Source organism: Leuresthes tenuis, unplaced genomic scaffold (genome assembly GCF_036924035.1).
Source record: "Leuresthes tenuis unplaced genomic scaffold, fLeuTen1.0.hap1 SCAF_3, whole genome shotgun sequence".
Classification (NCBI taxonomy): Eukaryota; Metazoa; Chordata; class Actinopteri; order Atheriniformes; family Atherinopsidae; genus Leuresthes; species Leuresthes tenuis.
In genome coordinates, this window is record NW_027325357.1 from 40,156,713 (window position 1) to 40,177,483 (window position 20,771).

The following is a 20,771-nucleotide window of genomic DNA, read 5'->3' on the forward strand; positions in this document are numbered from 1 at the left end:
CGGGCTAAGAGTCTATGTGGCTTGTCATTAAACTCAAAATATTTCTGTTTCGTATACAAAAATGCCTTACTAATCCTTGCCGAGAGTATCTTATTATATTCATATTTTAAAGCTGAAATTTTTTTATGTAAGTCACTGGAAGGGGTCTGGGCATTCTCTTTATCTAGAAGATCAATTTGGTTGTCAAGTTCAAGCAACCTGGCTTTGTTCTTTTTTCTTCTGAATGCTTCAAATGAAATAATAGAGCCTCTAAGAAAAGCTTTAAATGCCTCCCAGAGAGTAGAAGGGGTTGTTTCTGAATTATCATTAGTGTCAAAATAGAGGGATATCTAAGCTTTTAAATAATCACAAAACTCTTTTTCGGTTAATGAAAGAGGGTTTAGTCTCCAGTTCGTCTGCGGCTTCGCCATGTTTAAAATATTCAAAGTGCACGTGATGGGGCAGTGGTCGGAGATCAGAATATTGTGGTATTTCGCATTCATGGCATATGGCATCAGTTTAGCATCTATGAGAAAATAATCTATTCTGCTGTATGAGTTATTCCTTGCAGAGTAAAAGGAGTAGTCCCTTCCGGACGGATTACAGACTCTCCAAATGTCAGACAAATTATTATTATTGATAAATGTATTAAGAAAGACACTTGAATTGCTTTTCTCAATTCTACGAGCGGAAGACCTATCCAAATACGGATCTAACACGCAATTGAAGTCCCCTGCAATAACTAAATTAGTTTGGGACAAGTCCGGTATAAGAGACATCACCTTCTGAAAGAAAGATGGATTGTCTATGTTCGGAGCGTATAAGTTCACCAAGGTCAGAGGCGTAGAATATATTTCCCCAGTTACAATCAAAAAGCAACCTTCCTTATCAGATATTGTGTCTTTGTGGATGAAAGGAATGCCTTTCCTTACCATGATCGCCGTACCTCTCGCTTTAGCATTGAAAGATGAGTGGTAAATATTATTAATCCATTTACACCTTAATCTAATATGAGAGTCCTTTTTCAAATGAGTTTCTTGTAGGAATATCAGGTCTGGTGTTAATGATTTAAGATGGGCAAAGACTTTACCTCTTTTTACCGGGTTGTTAAGTCATTCCAGCTGGCTAAAGTTAGACCTCTCCTCTCTCTTGTATTCAGATCATCTTGTGTTGACATATCAGACAGAGGCAGAGTAAAAATCTGATTCAATTAGTCCACCTTCAAGTTGTGATTTTACAATAGCTAGACGGTTAGATCCCATCCCTCCCTCTCCCTCCCCATAAACTCCCTTAACCCCCCTAGAACAAACTGAGCAGACAAAAAACAAAGACATTTCTAGCCAGTACCAAACAAAAGGTATAGCGCGAGAATACTTCGGAAAGTGTTACAAAAAGTAATAAGAATAATGATAAAAATAAAAAATAAATACAAAATAAGACTCTAACCAAAAACTTACTTTCTTGAGTTGTTACTGTTAATCTTTGTTAACTTAAGTAACTCTAACTTCTCAAAATAGATAGCTCGTCAAATTTCTTAGATTTGAAAATAACAAAAACGTTTTCATTGTAGTATGAAGACAATTCCGGTGTAACACAGTCCCAACGTAGATTCTGGGGAATTAAACCAGTATGCATAATTACAGGGGCGGTTCACCTGTACAGAACATATTATGCCATTCAGAAAGATGGGCTACCACTCTTTGGATGAACAAACAAGTGAGGGGCAAAGAGGCAAGAGCGGGACAAGAGAGTGAAAAAAAAGAAAAAGAAAAGTTCACCACATCGGTGACGTCTCACCGGCGGCCAGCGTCCTCTCGTGTCTGTCTGTATGTCTGTATGCAGCTCGCTACCCACTCAGTCGGGCAGCCCGGTGTATCCATTTCACTGCCGATGTCTATTGTGGCTGTCCAAAGTGTTTCTCCGCGTAATCTTGAGCTTCCTTCCTACATTTTCACTCCTCCGGGCGTCACCATCAATCTGGCCGGGTAGATCAGTCCGTACCTGACGTCCGATCTTCCTCGTAACATTCCTCTAACTTTGGTGAATGCAGCTCTCTTCTTGACCACAGAAGGGGGGGAAATCCGGAAATATTAATATTTTCCGCCCCTGGTATTCCAGGTTATTATTTTGTGTGGCCTTGCGTAGTATTTCCTCACGAACATGGTAATAATGCAGCCTTAGGATGAAGGGTCGCGGGGGTCTTCGGGTTTCGGCTTTTGGCGGTTTATCCTGTGTGTCTGGTCAATCAGCGGCTGCTCCGGCAGAGATAGCGCTTCGGCCAGGAGATGCGCGATGAACTCTCTGGGCCGTGGTCCTTCTTTTCCCTCCGATATTCCTATAATCCTGATATTGTTCCTTCTCGAGCGCGCCTCGAGGTCCTCACATTTTTCATTCAGGTGCTTAACTTTCGTTGTCAGATTATCCACTGTGGATTGCAGTGTGGAAAGCATGTCAGAGTGGGTTGAAGCGCATTCTTCTAGCTCTTTCAGAGCGGCCTCGTGCACCACCGACATGCCTCTCAACTCCGAAATAGACCTTTGGACATGTTCATTTAGTGATGAAATCTCGCCCCTGATGGTAGCAGAAACTTCTGTGATGCGGTTCTCTATGGTGGCACAGACCTCCGATTTAATTCGGTTCACCTGTGTGCTTAAAGCACTGAGGGCCTCGTCTTATTAGAGGGTTCATCCACACCTCTGTCGTCAGCTTCTGGGGCCTCCGAGTCCGGCATGCTCGCTGATTGAGTAGCCTTTAAACTAGCCTACCCACATTTTACCCATTTATCTTGCTCTAACTTATATAAGTTTACTTTTTAAGCATCAAACTGTACCGCCTGCTGTTCATCTCGGCAAAACGGTCAATGACTTCACTGTGACTGACTTTACCAAGCTGATCCCTTTCAATAGCCAAGACAGTGAGGTGATGCAGCCTCCCTTGTGACATTGTGGATCTTAGCCATGTATGGAGCCGTCTCAATACACCGAAAGATCTCTCACAGCCACAACAGAGAAAACAAATCTCTTACCTCCCTCTTCATTCTCAGTTCTCCTTGTTGCTTCTCTGTCCCTGACTCACCTCTGTAAGAATTTCCTTATGTCCATGACCACGATGATGGAAATCCATCAATGTGTAGTGGTTCATATAGCCTACTATGCTTCGATTGGCAAAATGTGTGGGCCACTATCCGCTCATAAATACGACGTGCGGGCCGCAGTATCTTGCCTTCCAACTCTGATTTTGCACACTACGCATCACATATGGTCCATTCACTGAACATGCTCAGACACACCCAATGCCTGCGAACACAACCTCCTAACTTCACTCTTTGGTAGCATTGGCTAAAGTAGGTTACGTGGTTGAATTAGGGAAAAGCGTGCCTATGTTATTATTCCTTGGCACATCAGTCGTAGCGTAGTCTGAAGGATATATATGGGAATTTTTACATGGGCACAATGCATGTTTTCCAGGGCATGTGCCCTGGTAAAAAGTGTCTGGTGACATGGCTGCCCCACACGCTTTCACAGACACAACTTTCATCTAAAGGTAATGACACAATCCAGACTATTTGTACAGAATCTGAGAACATTTTAATTGTCATCATGGTATGAAGCACTTGCACAGCATACAGGCATACATTTCACATTACATGCATATAATACAGACACTTATTTATGGAAGATTTCACTTAGAAGTACATTTTGATAATATGCCAACAATTAAATTCTGTGTGAAAGTTCATACCAACAAATATTAGTCAGTGGCAAGTGGACATGATAGCTCACAAATATTCTTTATGCATCAAGGTCTGTGAAAAACTATTCACAATTATACAGAATGATGTGTTCTGTCAAGCTGTAAAGCCATTAATGTAAACTAAGTAAGTAAATCCATTAATGTAAACTAAGTAAGTAAAGCCATTAATGTAAACTAAGTAAGTAAAGCCATTAATGTAAACTAAGTAAGTAAAGCCATTAATGTAAACTAAGTAAGTAAAGCCATTAATGTAAACTAAGTAAGTAAAGCCATTAATGTAAACTAAGTAAGTAAAGCCATTAATGTAAACTAAGTAAGTAAAGCCATTAATGTAAACTAAGTAAGTAAAGCCATTAATGTAAACTAAGTAAGTAAAGCCATTAATGTAAACTAAGTAAGTAAAGCCATTAATGTAAACTAAGTAAGTAAAGCCATTAATGTAAACCATCTACTGCAGGTGACAGGAGTCGGGCCCCTTTTGACCAAAGTCAAAATATTAACAATATATATTAAAATATTAACAAGAGATATTATTGAATCAAGGTAAGGGGCCTTTGGAAAAACAACTGCATACAGAAACAAAATCATTGAGAAAAAATAAAACACTCCATACATATGTGTATAATTATGTATATATATATATTTCTATATCTGTATATGTATACTCCGGCTTCCTCCCACAGCCCAAAAACATACATGTCAGGTTAATTAGTGATTCTTAATTATCCCTAGGAGTGAGTGTGAGCGTGGATGCTTGTTAGTCTTGTTCATCTCTCTGTGGCCCTGTGATGGACTGGCGACCTGTCCAGGGTGTACCCGCCTTTTGTGATTTCTGTGACTCAACTTTGGTTTGAAGTTTTTTTCACTCAGTCATGGCAACCATCTTCCTGCTGCTGAGAAATGCTTCCCTCTTCTGGCCGTTATACAACATTGCAGAGCTTTGCCTCCCCCTGTACTTAAGGTGTGGGCCACTCAGAGCAGCTTCAGACTGCCAGTGACATTATTCACCATCTCCTCTTCTCCCATGATAGCCAGGACAGTGCGAGACCCAGACTCCACCTGCAAAAGAGAGGGGATGGTTTGGTAAAGACAATCTCACACAATTACAAAAAAAAAAAAAACTTTTTGCATGTGACAACAGAACACACTCCACTGTTATGTGCATACACCCACCTGGGTAAGCCCTGCATCTTGGACCAAGTAAGTGGGCAAGTTGAGGCTCATAGCAAGGGCCTGTAGCTCTAGCAGATGAGCCATGTTGGTGCCTTGGACCACCACCTTCTTGGCCCTGTATCAAAATCAGGCTCAATAACAAACTTTTCAAAAAGTTAATAATGATTCCTTTACATAATTACAGATTTTAGTAAATGTCATCAATTAATAGAGTAGCTCTGCAAAGGAAACAAGGAGTGCAGCAAGTACAGTGACCCCAGCACAATGGCAGAGCAAGCCACACAGCAGACTAAAAAGTGGAAAGCTCAATTAGCAATGCTATTCAGGCACATACGAAAGAAAAGACTCAAGGGCCAAGTAGGCAAGCAAGCATGTGTTTCCAGATTGATTTGAAAATTCTTTTTTAATGGTTTTAAAATCCGAAGATTTTATTTGACTTACTTTTAGTTTATGAGCCTCCCAGAGCCCTCAGGTCATCGGAGGCTGGTCTCTTATTTATTCCCAAAGCAGGGACTAAAACATATTGAGAAGCATCTTTTAGTTTTTGTGGTCCTCACTTGTGGAACAGCCTTCCTGAAGACCTGAGGGCAGCCAGGAGAGTTGATATTTTTAAAAGAAAGCTTAAGACCTACCTTTTTAGTAAAGCTTTTAATTGAAAATCTTTTACTAGTATTTATAGTCAATATTTTACTTACATTTTTTTCCTTCTTAGTCTCTGATGTTAAAGCTAGTTTTGTCATTTTCTTTTTGTGTTTTACCTATTTATTTATTAATTACTTATCTAACATTTATATTTTTGTACGATTAATTTTGTTTTAATATTTAACTTATGTCTTTCACACAATCTTTTCCATTTCATTCCCATAGGGTTTTTCTTTATTTTTATCTTATCCATTTTAATTCAAACTAAATAAGATTGATTGATCTCCAAAACATAACAATGGCAATAGAATTTATTTTCAGAAATAAAAGCCAGGAATTATGCCATCTTAAGGAGCATTTAGTGTACTGGAAAAAAAAGAGGCTGTATAAATAAGATATATGATTTGTTAATACATTTCCTCAACATACAAAATGGGGCTTACCCACTGTGGTCCCACTTCCAGGACATCTCCCTCCAACTGTTTCTCTCCTGTAGAGTCTGGTACAAACCCACAGCAGCATGGCCGACCTGGGCTGCCACCTGCACAGAGTTCAAAGATGCCCATTTTAAAGTGTGTGATACACACACACACACACACACACACACACTACCAGTCAAAAGTTTGGACACACCTTCTCATTTAATGTGTTTTCTTTATTTTCAGAACTATTTACATTGTAGATTCTCACTGAAGGCATCAGAACAATGAATGAACACATATGGAATTATGTTGTTAAATAAAATAAAAAAGTGAACTAGCTGAATATGTTTCATATTTTAGATTCCTCAAAGTAGCCACCCTTTGCTTAGTTGACTGCGCTGCAAACCCTTGGCCTTTTCTCAATGAACTTCATGATGTAGTCACCTGAAACGGTTTTCACTTCACAGGTGTGCCTTGTCAGGCTTCATTTGTGGACTTTCTTGCCTTCTTAATGGGGTTGGGACCATCAATTGTGTTGTGCAGAAGTCAGGTTGGTACACATCTTACAGTCTTATGGCAACTGTTAGAATTCCTATTATGGCTAGAACCAGTCAGTTAAGGAAAGAGGAACAACAGTCCATCATTACTTTAAGAACTGAAGGTGAGTCAGTCTGGAAATTTGCACAAACTTTGAATGTGTCCCCAAGTGCAGTCGCAAAAACCATCAAGCCCTACGACAAAACTGGCTAACAAGGACTGCCCCAGGAAAAGAAGATAAAAAATTACCTCTGCTGCTGAGGATAAAGTTCATCCGAATCACCAGCCTCAGAAATGGCAAGTTAACAATAGCTCAGATTAGAGCCCAGATAAATGCCACACAGAGTTCTAGTAGCAGACACATCTCTACATCACCTGTTCAGAGGGGACTGTGCGAATCAGGCCTTCATTGTCAAATAGCTGCTAAATAACCACTACTAAGGAAAAGCAACAAGCAGGAGAGATTTGTTTGGGTCAAGAAACACAAGGAATGGACATTAAACCAGTGTAATCTGTGCTTTAGTCTGATGAGTCTAAATCTGAGATCTTTGTGGCGCAGAAAAGGTGAACGGATGGTCTCTACATGCTTGGTTCTCGCAATGAAGCATGGAGGAGGAGGTGTGATGCTGGTGATGCTGTTGGGGATTTATTCATATTTATTTGAAGAATCTAAAATATAAAACATGTTTTCAGTTATTTCACACTTTTTTGTTACATACATAATTCCATATGTATTCATTCATGGTTTTGATGCCTTCAGTGAGAATATACAATGTAAACAGTCCTGAAAATAAAGAAAACACATTAACTGACTTTTGACTGGTAGTGTATATATGTATATATATATATACGTACACACACGTGTGATTTGGTGAAATGTAAATAAAACTGAACTGAATGTGATATAGTCCACATCGGCATTGACAGATTTACCTTTCCAACGCCCATGGCAAGGTCCATATTAACAACAAATACCATCTTGAACAAGAGGTCATCATCACCTTCCTCCTGTACATCAGAGCAAACAAAAAGAGCTGAGATTTGGCTTTGGACAAACTCTATGAGGTCTAATGTACCAGGGTGTACCTGCAGGGGACTAAGGCTAGCTTTTGGGCACCTCATTCTCCAGCTTGTTGAAGTAGTACATGGCCGCCTCTTCAGCAGACACATTCCGAGTGTGCAGGAGCGCCTGAGGAGAAGCAATTCTTTTATAAGGTCTGAAAACAAAAGTGTCCTCCACTGGAACAAGGTCTACTACAATTTTGCAGGCAAATTCTAGAATATGCAAAAAGTAATCTTGAATTACTATGGATCTTACATCGGTTTATTTCTACTTTTGTTTGAGGTAATAAAGTCACTTTTTGTATTAGCCGATATTCTAGGGACGTACTGTGAATCAGTCCTGATAAAAACTATTCTCATAGATATACTACATCTTGAGAGATCAGCTTACCATTCAGCAGCTTCAGAAGTTGAGGATACATTTTTTTATCATCAAACTGTAGCATCATAGCAAGCTATTCCCGTGTGATGTATGGACTCATGTAGGTACAATAATTTCACCCATTCAGACATAAGGCTTTGATATGCTTTCTAAAACCTGGGGATATTCTGGAAAACTGTACACTAAAACCCATTATTGTTTTACCTCTGAAAAGTTAAGCCTTAAGCTTTAAAAGTAGATTTTGACTTTTTATTCTTATAAATATCTGTTTTATCAATTATATACCATATGTAAGGATTGAAAGGGAAACAGGCATGTCTATATGTAATATGATATTTACAGATGTGGCATGGTGGCTTAATAGTATGCATAGCAATAGATTGGTAGAGGGGGGTGCTCCAGTCTACCAGGTATACTTATAGTTTTTACCTAAACTTGTTTTATTTTATGTTAACATTTCTTTTTGTTGTTCTTTTACCAGCATAGCATCAGAGGTGCTAACCACTGTTTTAGGTTTGGAGGATCCTTTGCTGACCAACTGAATGGGCCTTTTTCTTTGTTTGTTTGAGACATTTGGCTGTACTAAGGAGGCTGACTAATTGGGAGTAGTGTTTTTGCTGTGTTGTAAATTATCATTATTTATGGTGTTTACTTTGTTTTCTTGACTTTTTTTTAAATGTATGGTGCTAGTTTAGCCTGCTATTTATTTCTCTACCACAGCCTCCATAGTAATGCCAGATACTCTCCCTTTGTTTGTTTTTGTGTGGTCCATGTCGCTGTTGGTCTGCTAAACATATCTTAATGGAATATTGTTCTCTTCATCTTGGTGATAACCAACATTTACAATTTAAAGCCTTTTATTTCATTGTAAATAAAATGTATATTTTTTGAGCATAGTGGTCCCTTGTTCCAGTTTATTCTGGGTTTGAGATGGTTTAATATCACACAGTCACACATACTATGGTGCTCGAGAAATAATATTTAGTGTTGGTGGAATAGTGGATAACTATAACTTAGATTGGCTGACATTATTTCCCACCATTTTCTAGATAATTTCTCAGCTTTGAGAGAATATCGGGATTCCTAATTGTTCCTGATCTGAACAAAACAATAAAAACTCTCCACCATTGTTGTCCCACCTGTTTTGCTGCCTCTTCAGGGATGTCCAGCTCTCTGAGCTGCTGCAGATACAATGGGTTCACATCCTGAGAACTGTCTGGACCTGGCTCCCCTAACGGCTCCATTATTGTCTGTAATAACACAAACGGGAGCTCTAAACAGCCTGCACAGAAACACGGCGCCAACCCATTAGAAAAACACTGAAAACAAGCACAAGCTTGTTGACTCTTGTTGTAGAATGTCAGTCTTACGCATAGATGTGCACATATGTATATTTAAAAGAAAAAAGTAATTATGACAAGCTATCAGAATAGGCAGAAATAGGTTTAAATAATTAATTACACAAGTTAAAGTGAGATATTTGTTATTATACGTTATTTTTATAACGTGAATAATTAATTAACGTCGTCTGTTAACGTATTTTAATGGTAGGGCCGTGCTTTAGTTTGTGCGACTTGATTTTCCTACGTACATGACAGAGGGGTAATTGAAACAACAAAATCAGGACTGATACAACAAATGGCAGCAGAGTCGTCGTAAAACTACATGACAATGGCCACAGTAATTATGTTCAGTTAAGCGATTAGCTTTTTTAAATGGCCATAGATAACATTGTATAAAACGCAAGCAAAGATAGTGTGTAATCCTTTGTAGCGTTACACTATCAGTAAGAATGCATTCTCCACAGAATTTAGTTGCATTAGTGTTTCCTAACTAACAAAAAAAAGCTGAATGAATTATTCACAGTTAGTGTTAGCATCAGCAATTTACGGGAATAGCTTAGCAAGTTACCTATTCGTCGCAGCTGGCTTCACAGGTAGAGCGATGATAGGTTTCCTTTCCACGGTTTCTTTAAGTTTCAATCTTTACTTGACAAAATAATCTCGATTATATATTAAACTGCATTTAAAGAGATTTCAGTATTATACAAGCTGCCTTTGCAATCATCATCATCATCTTCTTCTTCTTCTTCTTCTTCTTCTTCTTCTTCTTCTTCTTCTTCTTCTTCTTCTTCTTCGGTCGTTATTGGTGTTTGGCAAACAACGTTACAGTGCAGGACCAAGTGGTAAGGGGGAAAAAAGCAGTTTTATATTAGGTGCTCCCACAAGATAACGAAAACTGATTTGATAACACACATCTCCAGACTACTTTTGTGATATGTCTCTGAGGTCAAACTGCTCTTTAACTTTCCTAAGACTTTTCATCAACATCACATTTTTTACATTGAACAATATCATGCTCTTTAGTTTTCGCTTGCTAAACTCTATTTATATTCCGTTTATCCATTCTGTATAACCCCAATGTGTCCCAACGTAGCTGATAGCAAGGATGCAACGTGGAGCTATGTGATTGTGATAGCAATGGATGGCATCAGGCTTTCCCAGGGGCACTACACCGTGGTAGGGAGGAGCAGGATCCAGGCTGTCAAGTACAAGACTGAAAACGGAGGTTCTCCGACCACAGTGGCAGCGGCGATTATGCAGATTTAGGGTGTCTCCAAGCAACAGGTTGGTAGACAGCCGACACTTGATAACGTTAGCATCAAGTTAACTATCCAAACAAAGGTTACTTTAAAAAGATTGGCTCCACAAGTTTGGCTCCACTGGAGAATTGGCGAACAGGTAGCGCCAGCGTTCTTTTTAAATAGTGCTCCTTCCTTTTCCAAAACCACTCTGAAAATGAGATAAAGGCCCTCTATTTTAAGAAGATACATTACTTTTCATTAACAATTTTCTACATTAGTATGCAAATTTTAATGTCAAGTAAATCAAGCTTTAATTTCCTAGATTTATGTCTCGAGCATTACTCCATTTTCTATGAGTGATCGATGCTGCCTCATGTCAAGTTGTGACGTTATGTCACATCGGTGACATCATGAGCTGTGTCTAGCAGATGTTCTGTGTCTGACAGAGACTCACCTGCAAGGCTCCTTTGTTGCAGACAGTCTTCAGCTGGACGGCTACAACATGTTCAAACGCAACAGACACACGTCCTACACTAACTATCCTCAGATGGCCAGCAAAGGAGGTGGTGGAGTTGCTGTTTATGTGAGAAACCACATCCAGGTGCGTGAAAGACAGTATTTGCATAATGTGACTGATCTTGAGTTTGTGGCTTTGAAGGTTGAGGCTCCATTCTGTGCAGTGATTGCAGCTGTGTACAGACCTCCTGACTACAGTCTGAGACCGTTCCTGGAAAACCTGGAAAGCCTTTTGGATGCACTTGAGGTGTTGGACTGTCACCCTGTTATTGTGTGTGGAGACTTCAATGAGAATCAGCTGCACGGGTCAACAAAGCCAATTCTAGAACTGTTTCAGTCTAAGGGATATGTGCAGCTGATCACCTCTGCCACCACTGACAAGAACACACTGCTTGATCTCATTTTCATTTCCCAGCCACAGCGATGTCTCCAGTCAGGTGTCATGAGAACGTATTACAGCTCTCACAACCCGGTGTTCTGTGTCCTGTCCACCAGTGAACCGTGAAGGTCGGTGAGTCTTAGAAATCATGGAAAATATAAAAAACGATTGTCTGAAGTTTGACTTTTTGGTGAAGAGGTAATAATGTTTTCTTTACAATGCTTTGATAAAGTCAAAATGTGTTTCACATGATGCCTGCTGATGATTGCTGAGAATACTGAGCATTAACTTTGAACGACTCTCTGTATGTTATCTGAGTTTTAGGCTGACGGCTGAGGTATGTCTGTTCCTGTTTAATGTATTTTGTATTTGTCTGAAGATAATCTGATTTTGGTGTCACACTAGTATCAGTTTGGTGTTTTCATTTTTTAACTGTTGGATGGAATTATGGGACTTAATTATTTTAATCAGAAACACATTTTACCCGATATTGAACATTTTTCAGACACTGATAGTTTTCCAGAAATAGATGTTTTTCCAGAATTTTTTCCAGATATTAAATGTATAATAATAAAACTACATCTTATAATAATGTAGAATGTAGAATATAGTAATATAAATATAATAGTATATAGACAGATGATATAAATAATATAATAACAAATAATACAATATATAATCATATATACTCATATGCTATATCAATACTTATAATATAAATAGTATAAATTATACAAATAATAATAAAATAACACAATGAAATAATGTATAATATAGAACATCGTGATAATAAAATAATAGTATCTATAAATATACTATAAATAATATAATATATAACACAGTACATAATAATATTTATACATATAGAATAATATAAATACATTTATAGGAACTTCACCTTGTTGTGGCCTGTGCATTTATCTGGGTGGGTTGGGTCAGGGTTGATAAATGCACACAACTGTCTGAGCAGCTCTATAAAAGCTGCTACATTTACCAGAACATAGAAGAAACATCAGAAAGCATGAGCTCTACTGCAGCACCTGCTTTCTGATGTACCAACAACACCAGCTGATACCCCACTGGGGTGGAGGGCAAAGTGGGGTGGGGTGGGGTGGGCGGTCAAAGAACTATGACTCTACTATCACTAAAACTGTTCAGATGTGTAGCCCTGTGGGTATTATTTCCATTCATTCATATACAGATATTAAAATGTTTGTGTTGCTAATAAATAATAGTTCATGAAGTGTAAATATGTTTGATAAGTCATTTCATATACAGTTAAAAGTCAGAGATAAAAGGGTGGTGTTAGTTTTAAAATCCATATGATTGTCGGCACAAAAGATAGGAGACCACATTTGTTTATGGGGTAGTGAAGCATCACTTTGTTGATCTCTCATCTTTGAATGTATGTAGCCTAGCCAATCCTGTCCTCACCTTGTTCAGGGAGGAGGTGTTTAAGCATCACCAATGTGCCACAGCAGATTAGCGAGAGCAGAGGCTGCGCTATTGGCGTCCGAGCTGGATAGCTGGAAACTGTAAAGTAAATAAAATACTCATAACTCCCAAGACGGACGGAGAGTCGTCCCGTGGTTTATGTGTGAGAACTCTGCGAAGCTGCCAGAGGTAAATTCATGTGTTTCAATGTACTTTGTGCTGTTGTGTAATTGTAATGTGTTAAAGACGAGCAATTGCTAATCGCTGCTAGCCTTTAGTTTAGCCTGCTCATAGACTTGCCCATGGTTAGCTCTACATTGCAGTTAGCAATTGCTAATTCGTTTAAGACCTACTGTTGGTTTTTCTCATGAGTAAGCCAGTAACTTAGGTACTAAGAAGAATTATATGATTCAGGACCGGACATTTGCCATAAGAGGGAGGGAGAGCGTGTGGACCGGGAGAGCCCTGGAGCTTTGGAGGGAGACTGTAGCTGCTGTACTTGAACGTGGCTCACCGCACTGTGTTGCTGCAAGCTCCATTTTCTTGCCGCTGAAACTGCACCTTGCCTTTTGCCCCTTTTCCATCATAATCTCTGACTGTTGCTGGACTCGTGAGTACACCATTAACACTGTGCACGTGCTTTTTGTTTATGCTGGTTAACCCTCTGGGGTCTGAGCCCATTTTGGTCGTTTTTGAATACTTTTGCTTTTGCCTTTATATACCACAAAAATTGTTTGGCATACCCATGCTTGGTATCTTTTTTTTCAACACAACTTCTTCATCTATATGATCTAATAGTTATTTTTTTCACTTTGACTTACTTTATTAACACATTGAGCCCAAAATTACAGAGAAATGATCAAATCCGAATTTAAAAAACATACTATTTATTTAATAAAAAACACAAACATGCTCAATGAACTGTTTTGGAACTTGAAAAGGGTAACATAGGTTGCAAATATGAACAAATAAATGTAAAATTTAAATAAAGTAATACATTATACAAATATTTAAAAGCATGTATAATTACAGGCGTTTTTTTTACCATATCACCTTCAAAACAAAGTAAGTGCAAAGTAATACAGAGAGCTACACCAGTACTTTGTATTCCCAGAGTCTCAAATAGCTACTCCCAGAGTTCCAAATAGTGAAAATGTAATAATAGAGGTAAAATTGAGATGTAATCAAACTATATACAAATATTTCAAACAATATACAAAGAATGGGACAAAGTTTTTTTAAAATTTTATTTGTGCCACTCTGCAAAGCAGTTTCTGTCCACAACAACACACAGCGCCACATCACAAGACTGGCACTTCCAGGGAGTGAGGTTTCTTTTTTTGTCAACCTGGTGGCAATGTAGGCAACTTCTGCGGCCTTGTGTGGCTTTCAGGCTGGCATCTGTTCCCACAGAATGTGTACAATGCCACAATCTGTTACCACCATGCAAATGTGGGCACTAACATTGTAATTCTCTGGCTCCTTACAACAATGTGAATACTCAGTTTACAAAAAAACCTTACAGGTATAAATAAATACATACAACTAGAAATAAACATAGATAACATTAAGTATAACTCAAAATACACACTAGTAAAATCAGAATATCAAATATATCTAAAATCACAAAAAATGACGAAGATATGGAAAGAAATGCAACCCCTGCCCCGCCCATCCCGCCCTTTTTTAACGATCGAATAAATATATTTTTTACGTCCAAATTGAAACTATCATATCTCCGGTTTTACGTGGTGTATCAAAGTCAAATAAAAACTAGGAGATAGTTTCAAATCTGCACTTTTGAGTAAAGTTGATGACAGTGCTCCAGGTGACCTAGTTTGTTTTCTATGACGCCACAATGACGTCATGCAATCTGATCACGCCGGCGTGATTATAGACCTCAGAGGGTTAAAACCCAGTGAAACGGCCATTCGTTTTCAGCCTCCACGCTCACAAGCTTGGACCAGGCCTGCAACGTCTGTTTACATTTAATAGCCCTGCGTGAATGTGTGTGTGAGTCTGGGCTGTGGACGTTTGAGTTAATTTGTTTATCTTGATTTCACATTCTCTCATTGAGTTCATCATTTATTTGGGTCACATCTTCCAGAGCATATGAGAGTTTTGAATACTGTTATCGATGCACACTTAAAGGTCAACAGTGAACTATTTGACTAATCTACAAATCCAATTCGTAACTTTGTAATAAATGATTATTGTTGTTTCAACTACATCCTGTGTTGTGCTTACAAGGGTGGTACTTTTTGGATAAATATTAAATGGGTTAAAGTGAACCTTTATTGGAAAGGGGAAGAACCAAATTTTGTGTTACTTCCTAAACGTTGTTGGAGGCACCGCCAAGTTATTTTATATCACATTTATCACAGATAGCGCCATCTTTAGACGAACTCAGGCCCCGTCCCACTGTACTACAACACCCCAATTATTTGTCAGTCAATATTTCCTAGCTACATGGGACTGGGGTTACAGATGTTTAGCTTTATTTACTCCACACAGGAGACATGTTCTCCTGTATCCTCCATGACAACATCCTCCATGACAACATCCTCCATGACAACATCCTCCATGACAACATCCTCCATGACAACATCCTCCATGACAACATCCTCCATGACAACATCCTCCAGCACAACAACACACACTTCAACATCATCTTCATGAACTGTCAGTCCAAACCAGAGCCATCACAGAGAAACTTCCACATCCTGCCATCCCAGCCTTTCTTCAAAGCAGAGGATAAAATGGCCCCTGTTAACCCTCACCCGACCACCTGGCTGACCCTGAGAAAAACCACACATCATGCTGCCTCAGACCACCAGCAACAGTGAACTCAGCACTGCTGCATCACACAGAGACATGTCCTCCTCCTGCCAGAGACCAGGGTTCTTCTCAGCTGACAGAAGGTAGAGTGGAGATCTTCCCTTTGGAAAGACAAAATATTAACTTCAATACTCTGAGTGTGCTGTTTGTTCGTCTGTTAATATCATGATTATGAATCTCTTCATTCATATTACAGACCACAGTATCTAATTCACAGTTCCCTTGTCTTTCTTCAGGCCTTCCTGTCCTGTGAATCCTTCATAGCTGAGACCCTCACAGATGAACAGAAAGTTATCATCAACACTTGTGAAACATCCACATGTTAAACCTCACTGACAGGAGATGGTTTGTGCTCTGCAGCACTGTTCGAGGTATATACTTATCATGCATCATGTGACCTTTCACCTTGTGTTTTCAAAGACTAAAGTTCATGACGATATTTGTCTTGTGTTGTTTCCTCAGGATCAGTTCCACCTTCATGGCTGCATGTCATCGTCTTCCTCTCCAGCAGAGACAAACTGCTGTTGACTCTTTGGTTGGTGGTCAGATGTCTGTCCCCCGTCTTCACACACATCCATAAAGGAGGTGAAGGGGACCAAGGGCCTCCTCACGATGAAGGGGAAAATTGTGCAAGTATGTTGATTCTGTTCATCACAGTAACACACTGATGCACTAACTTTAATCAACATTCCCAGTAATTACAACGTGTGCACTGATCTTCTGTAGTTTTATTGTTGAATCAAAGCAGAATTATAAATGTTTTACTAAATAAAAGCTGTCACTATGACATGTTTCGTTCTAACCACATTAATAAGTGCTTCACTGTGTTATTTAGCTGTCATCTGTGAGGATGATTTGCATCAGGAGAGAGGAGGTCCCACTGCGTCAGCTAAAGCTGCAGCAGGTCCTCTGTGCAGCATCAGGCCTTCATAATAAGGCTCAAAGGTAAAACACTCCTGGTTTCCTCTTGAAGGACTGTACCCATCTTTCCAGTGCTGCAGCGAACACTGAGCAGGTACATGCAGGCAGCAGTTCAGCAGCCAGTGAAAATGAAAAAGGTCACATGGTGAGAACACTTTACATCTTCACACTGACTCTGTGTTCCTTTGACTCTTTAGTTTGCACCGTCACATTCAACAAACAGCAACCACATAAAACTCAACTGTGGACAAAATGGAGGACTCTGAGTAACAACACTCATTTATCCTGTCCATCTGTGTAAATGTGAATGTGTATTTCATGTTTCAGAACAATCCATGAGTGTGTTTCTCCGTCATGTTTCCTCATATCTGGTCACTGTTCAGTAGAAACTTTGACTACTTCAGATATCATGTGCAAATGCACTCATTAGCACACCAGAACTGGTTTATTTTCAGTGCCAAAAACCTGAAATTTGTATCAGCTGGCATGTTGGTATCAGAAAGGCTTCGCACATTGTGCAGTTAGACCAGGAAAATATTAATTCCTAATATCTATCTATCTATCTATCTATATATATATATATATATACACACACAAAGGTGAGTCAGATCTTTGTGCAACACTATAACAGGATTAACGCACAGATTGAATCCGACTTTTAGTCACTCTGACCTGGAGTTGGACACATGAACCAGTGTGAACATCAGCCCTGGACTGAGCACCATGTGAAAAGCTTTTAGAGATACGGCTGAACAAAACTGTGGGTCACTGAGATTGTTGTATCTTTGTTTATCAGTGTTAAAAAAACACTATAAACAGTGTATTTTATCAGTGTTATTTGGACACTGATAAACATAAACGGTAATAACCAACTCATATTTACCATGTGAGTTATGTTAAAGACACAGTTTTTAGCATAATTCACATATACTTCACTTTATTTGATTCACTAAGGAAGTTAGTGTTATTTGGACACAACAGTTACCATAAAACCACAAACAAATAATAATGTAAATGATACAGGAAGTTGGTGACTTGCAGTGTTCAGCCCTGCCTTTCAATATGATCACAGAAACCAATAATGGGAATTTAGTTTTGTGTATCTTCTTTGTGGTATTTGGTTTTTCTTATTTAATATATCCAACAGTTTTAGGGTGAGAGATAAAGAAATATTCTAGGAAAATTACTTACATAGTTACAATCCAAATAATAACTTTTTATTTGATATATTTATATACAAACTTAATATAAATGTATATATTTATATTTAACTTTTATATTTTCCACACGAAGAAGATCATTCCATTACTTTGACTGTTGGGTACTAAACTTTACCAAATGACAGCTTATCCCCTCAACCCCTCACATGTTGTCTCATTCACCAAAGCTCACCATGTGTGTCTCTACAGTACTCTACATACATGTGAAATTATCACTGACAGGATCCATTCAGCACTTTTCTAAATCCTAAATGAGTCAACTTACCTGTTTCACGTCATACTTATGTTTGTGATTGTTTTATTTTCATGGATATTTTCTATTTATAGTATCTGTTAAAGCAGAAAATGTTTCGCTCATGTTTTAGAGCAGTGGATTAGTCTTCTTTGTTCTGTATTCGATTGTTGAGTAGTTAAACTAAAAACTAAATAAAAGTAAAAAACTTTTTCAGTTATGACATATAAATGTAGACATGAAGTATATTGATGACACCCTTCCGCTGTCTCCTCAGTCATCTCGTCCAGTGCTTTCTTCTTCACACTTTGATTATTTGGAGGAGCCCATTGTTCAGAGAGAAGGGACTAAAGAAAATCCTTGTTCTTCACCGTGGTCAAATCCTGAAAGAACTAATTTCACCTTTTTGTGATGCAAGTGACACTCAGGAGGACATACCTATTCAAGTGGTGCTTCCCGATGGAAGGAGAGAAAAGGCTGTTGATGATGGAGGAGTTTTAAGGGATGTCCTCTCCGAGTTTTGGCAGGACTTTTATGAACAGTGCGCACTGGGTAATAACTTTAAGGTGCCCCACTTGCATCATGATTTGATTTTGGACAGCAACAGTGGGAAAGCATTGGCCGAATCATTGCCTTTGGCTGGCAAAAACAGAAGGACCTACCTATAAAACGTGCTCCAGTAATACTGGAGCAAGCATCTCTTGGTTGTATAAAGAGTCCTCTTGTTGACAGCTTCCTAAGGTATGTAGGTTACAGAGTCAGATCGAATGGTGTTTGGATCTTGTCGTTCAGATTTTCAGAGTGTGGACGGAGAAGAGCTGCTGGAAATCATGGATCTCCATACCTGTCGAAGAGTACCAACAGCTGATAACATTGAGCTACTACTTGAGGAGCTTGCCCACCAAAAGCTGATTCAGGAACCTGCCTTTGTTATTGAGAAGTGGAGCACTGTGCTTTCCCCGCTGAGGTCGGAGCTGGAAGGTATTACAGCTGCATATGAAAATCTCCAACCAACATTAAGAAAAGTTATACTTCCAGTTGTATACCCTGCAATCATGAATGCCCAGCAGAAAAACATCAGCACGTTTTTAAGTTCTTATCTCAGGGAATCAGACACACAGCACCTGTCACTTTTTCTACAGGTCTGCACAGGATCTGATTTGTTTCTCGGAAAAACCATCAGTGTCAGCTTCACTCAACTTCAAGGTATTCAGAGACGGCCAGTTGCCCACACATGCGGTTGCCGGTTAATTATGAAAACTATCCAGATTTTCGACATGAAATAAACAAGGTCCTCGAAAGCAGTGTATGGCTGATGGATATAGTGTTACAGACTTCAGCTGAAGAACATGTGAGTCGAACTTTGAAAGTTTAGCATTTTCTTTAAAATGTTCTTTTGGTAGCTCATCTTACCTCCAGTGTTTCTACTTTTGCATCGTGTTGTTCTCTGGAGTATATATAAGACCTGCTATACCTTAGTAGTAGGCACTCTCCTCCGTGTTTGTTTTTTTTCTGTTAAAGTACTCCAAAGTTAAAGAAAAGGTTTAAAACATACATTTGAGTCCGCAGTAAAATGTATTTTGTCAATGTTTTTGGTTTAATAAATGTAAAGATTTGGTATTGCTGTTATGATTTTACACTTTTAATCATTTTACTTGAGGCTGGTTTAACCCACAGTTAAAAATGCAATAGAGCCGCCATGCTTAAAAACAAGCAGTACGAGTCACTGCATTTCTGATGTTTTTCTTTTTATATTAGTCACATACTTACTTCTTTAAATGTTCTGTTCATGAACATGTTGCTACTCCATTTGAATGTAAAAGAATTTGCTCTGAAAACTTGTTGGTTGATATTTCAAAATCAAGTTATTCTGTGACCACAACTCTTAACAAGTCTCCTCTGACTTACAACTGTGAGATGGTTTAATTGGGTGTGACATGATTTTAAGTTCTGGAATGGAAAAGTGTTTTATTTATCCTTATTCATGAAAACGTTTCTTTTGTTTACTCAGCATTTTATTTATAGTGCTGTTATTTTAAGTTTATGCTTACTTATATCTTCAATAACAGAAAACAGCTGAAAAAGAACACTTTTTTCACTTCTTTTTTTTTTTTATACCTTGAAGCATTATTTGTCATTATTTTTAAAAGTGTTTTAAAACATAACTCAAAGCCTTCTGTAATGGCTATGTAGCGACTTTTTTATTTTGAAGTACAATAAACCACTTTTTCAGTTTAGAAGAGTGATTTCTTTGGGGTGGGTAGGGGGCTTTAACTCATTGGGATGCACACATGAAAAATAATGAAGTTTCAACAGCAATTATTCCTTTGTGTCCTTTTTAATAATCAAAATAATGTTCAAATTGTAATGCAGTGATATTGATAATAAAGGGAAAATATCTAAATGGTCTGACCATACTGGTCCAATGTATCAATATATTTTTCTCATGTCAGGCTTATTTTATCGGCTCAGCATGCATTGATCTTAACATTTTGACATTTCTTCTTACTTAGTTACAGAGCTTGTGAATGGCTTTGACCCATCTTCATACTGGTGCTACAATGTGCTGAAGCAAATGCAGGTACTCCCAGGAAATGTCTACTGAAGTCCAAATTAGTGACAATGTGGCAAAGTGTCAAATCAGCTAAATGTTTTCACATTATCACTGCAGTTCCAAATCACTGGTAATCAAAACAA

At 38.5% G+C, this 20,771-nt stretch overlaps 1 protein-coding gene and 2 long non-coding RNA genes across 5 annotated transcripts; 2 read left to right on the plus strand and 1 right to left on the minus strand.

Moving 5' to 3' along the window:
* Window positions 1-4,060: 4,060 nt before the first annotated feature.
* Window positions 4,061-10,095, minus strand: LOC140304000 (probable peptidyl-tRNA hydrolase 2). Of its 3 annotated transcripts, none has more exons than XM_072383021.1 (7): window positions 9,862-10,095; window positions 9,090-9,200; window positions 7,624-7,695; window positions 7,440-7,514; window positions 5,991-6,088; window positions 4,906-5,020; window positions 4,061-4,791 (listed from the first exon to the last, which is right to left on the minus strand). In XM_072383021.1, exons 2-7 carry the CDS (start codon window positions 9,192-9,194, stop codon window positions 4,705-4,707), a joined length of 552 nt encoding a protein of 183 aa, XP_072239122.1. In that variant the 5' UTR covers window positions 9,195-9,200; window positions 9,862-10,095; the 3' UTR covers window positions 4,061-4,704. The 3 variants fall into 3 exon arrangements, with proteins under 3 accessions (XP_072239122.1, XP_072239123.1, XP_072239124.1); XM_072383022.1 differs by having other exon boundaries at window positions 9,090-9,232; XM_072383023.1 differs by lacking the exon at window positions 9,862-10,095 and having other exon boundaries at window positions 7,593-7,695.
* A 2,295-nt stretch (window positions 10,096-12,390) lies between these two features.
* On the plus strand, window positions 12,391-16,052 carry LOC140304241 (uncharacterized). The gene is made up of 4 exons (XR_011915245.1): window positions 12,391-13,052; window positions 13,278-13,473; window positions 15,551-15,784; window positions 15,938-16,052. It is a non-coding gene; the product is annotated as an uncharacterized lncRNA (long non-coding RNA).
* Window positions 16,053-16,202: 150 nt separating this feature from the next.
* On the plus strand, window positions 16,203-20,265 carry LOC140304242 (uncharacterized). Its single transcript, XR_011915246.1, has 3 exons — window positions 16,203-16,334; window positions 16,537-16,767; window positions 18,352-20,265. It is a non-coding gene; the product is annotated as an uncharacterized lncRNA (long non-coding RNA).
* Window positions 20,266-20,771: the final 506 nt, after the last annotated feature.

What these genes read in the sequence shown, in the direction of transcription:
- LOC140304000 (XM_072383021.1), bottom strand. Translation starts at nt 9,194, where the DNA reads ATGGAGCCGTTAGGGGAGCCAGGTCCAGACAGTTCTCAGGATGTGAAC. An exon ending in TCAACAAGCTGGAGAATGAG is followed by an intron (nt 7,515 to 7,623) that starts GTGCCCAAAAGC and finishes TCTGATGTACAG; the next exon opens with GAGGAAGGTGATGATGACCT. An exon ending in AAGATGCAGGGCTTACCCAG is followed by an intron (nt 4,792 to 4,905) that starts GTGGGTGTATGC and finishes TCTCTTTTGCAG; the next exon opens with GTGGAGTCTGGGTCTCGCAC.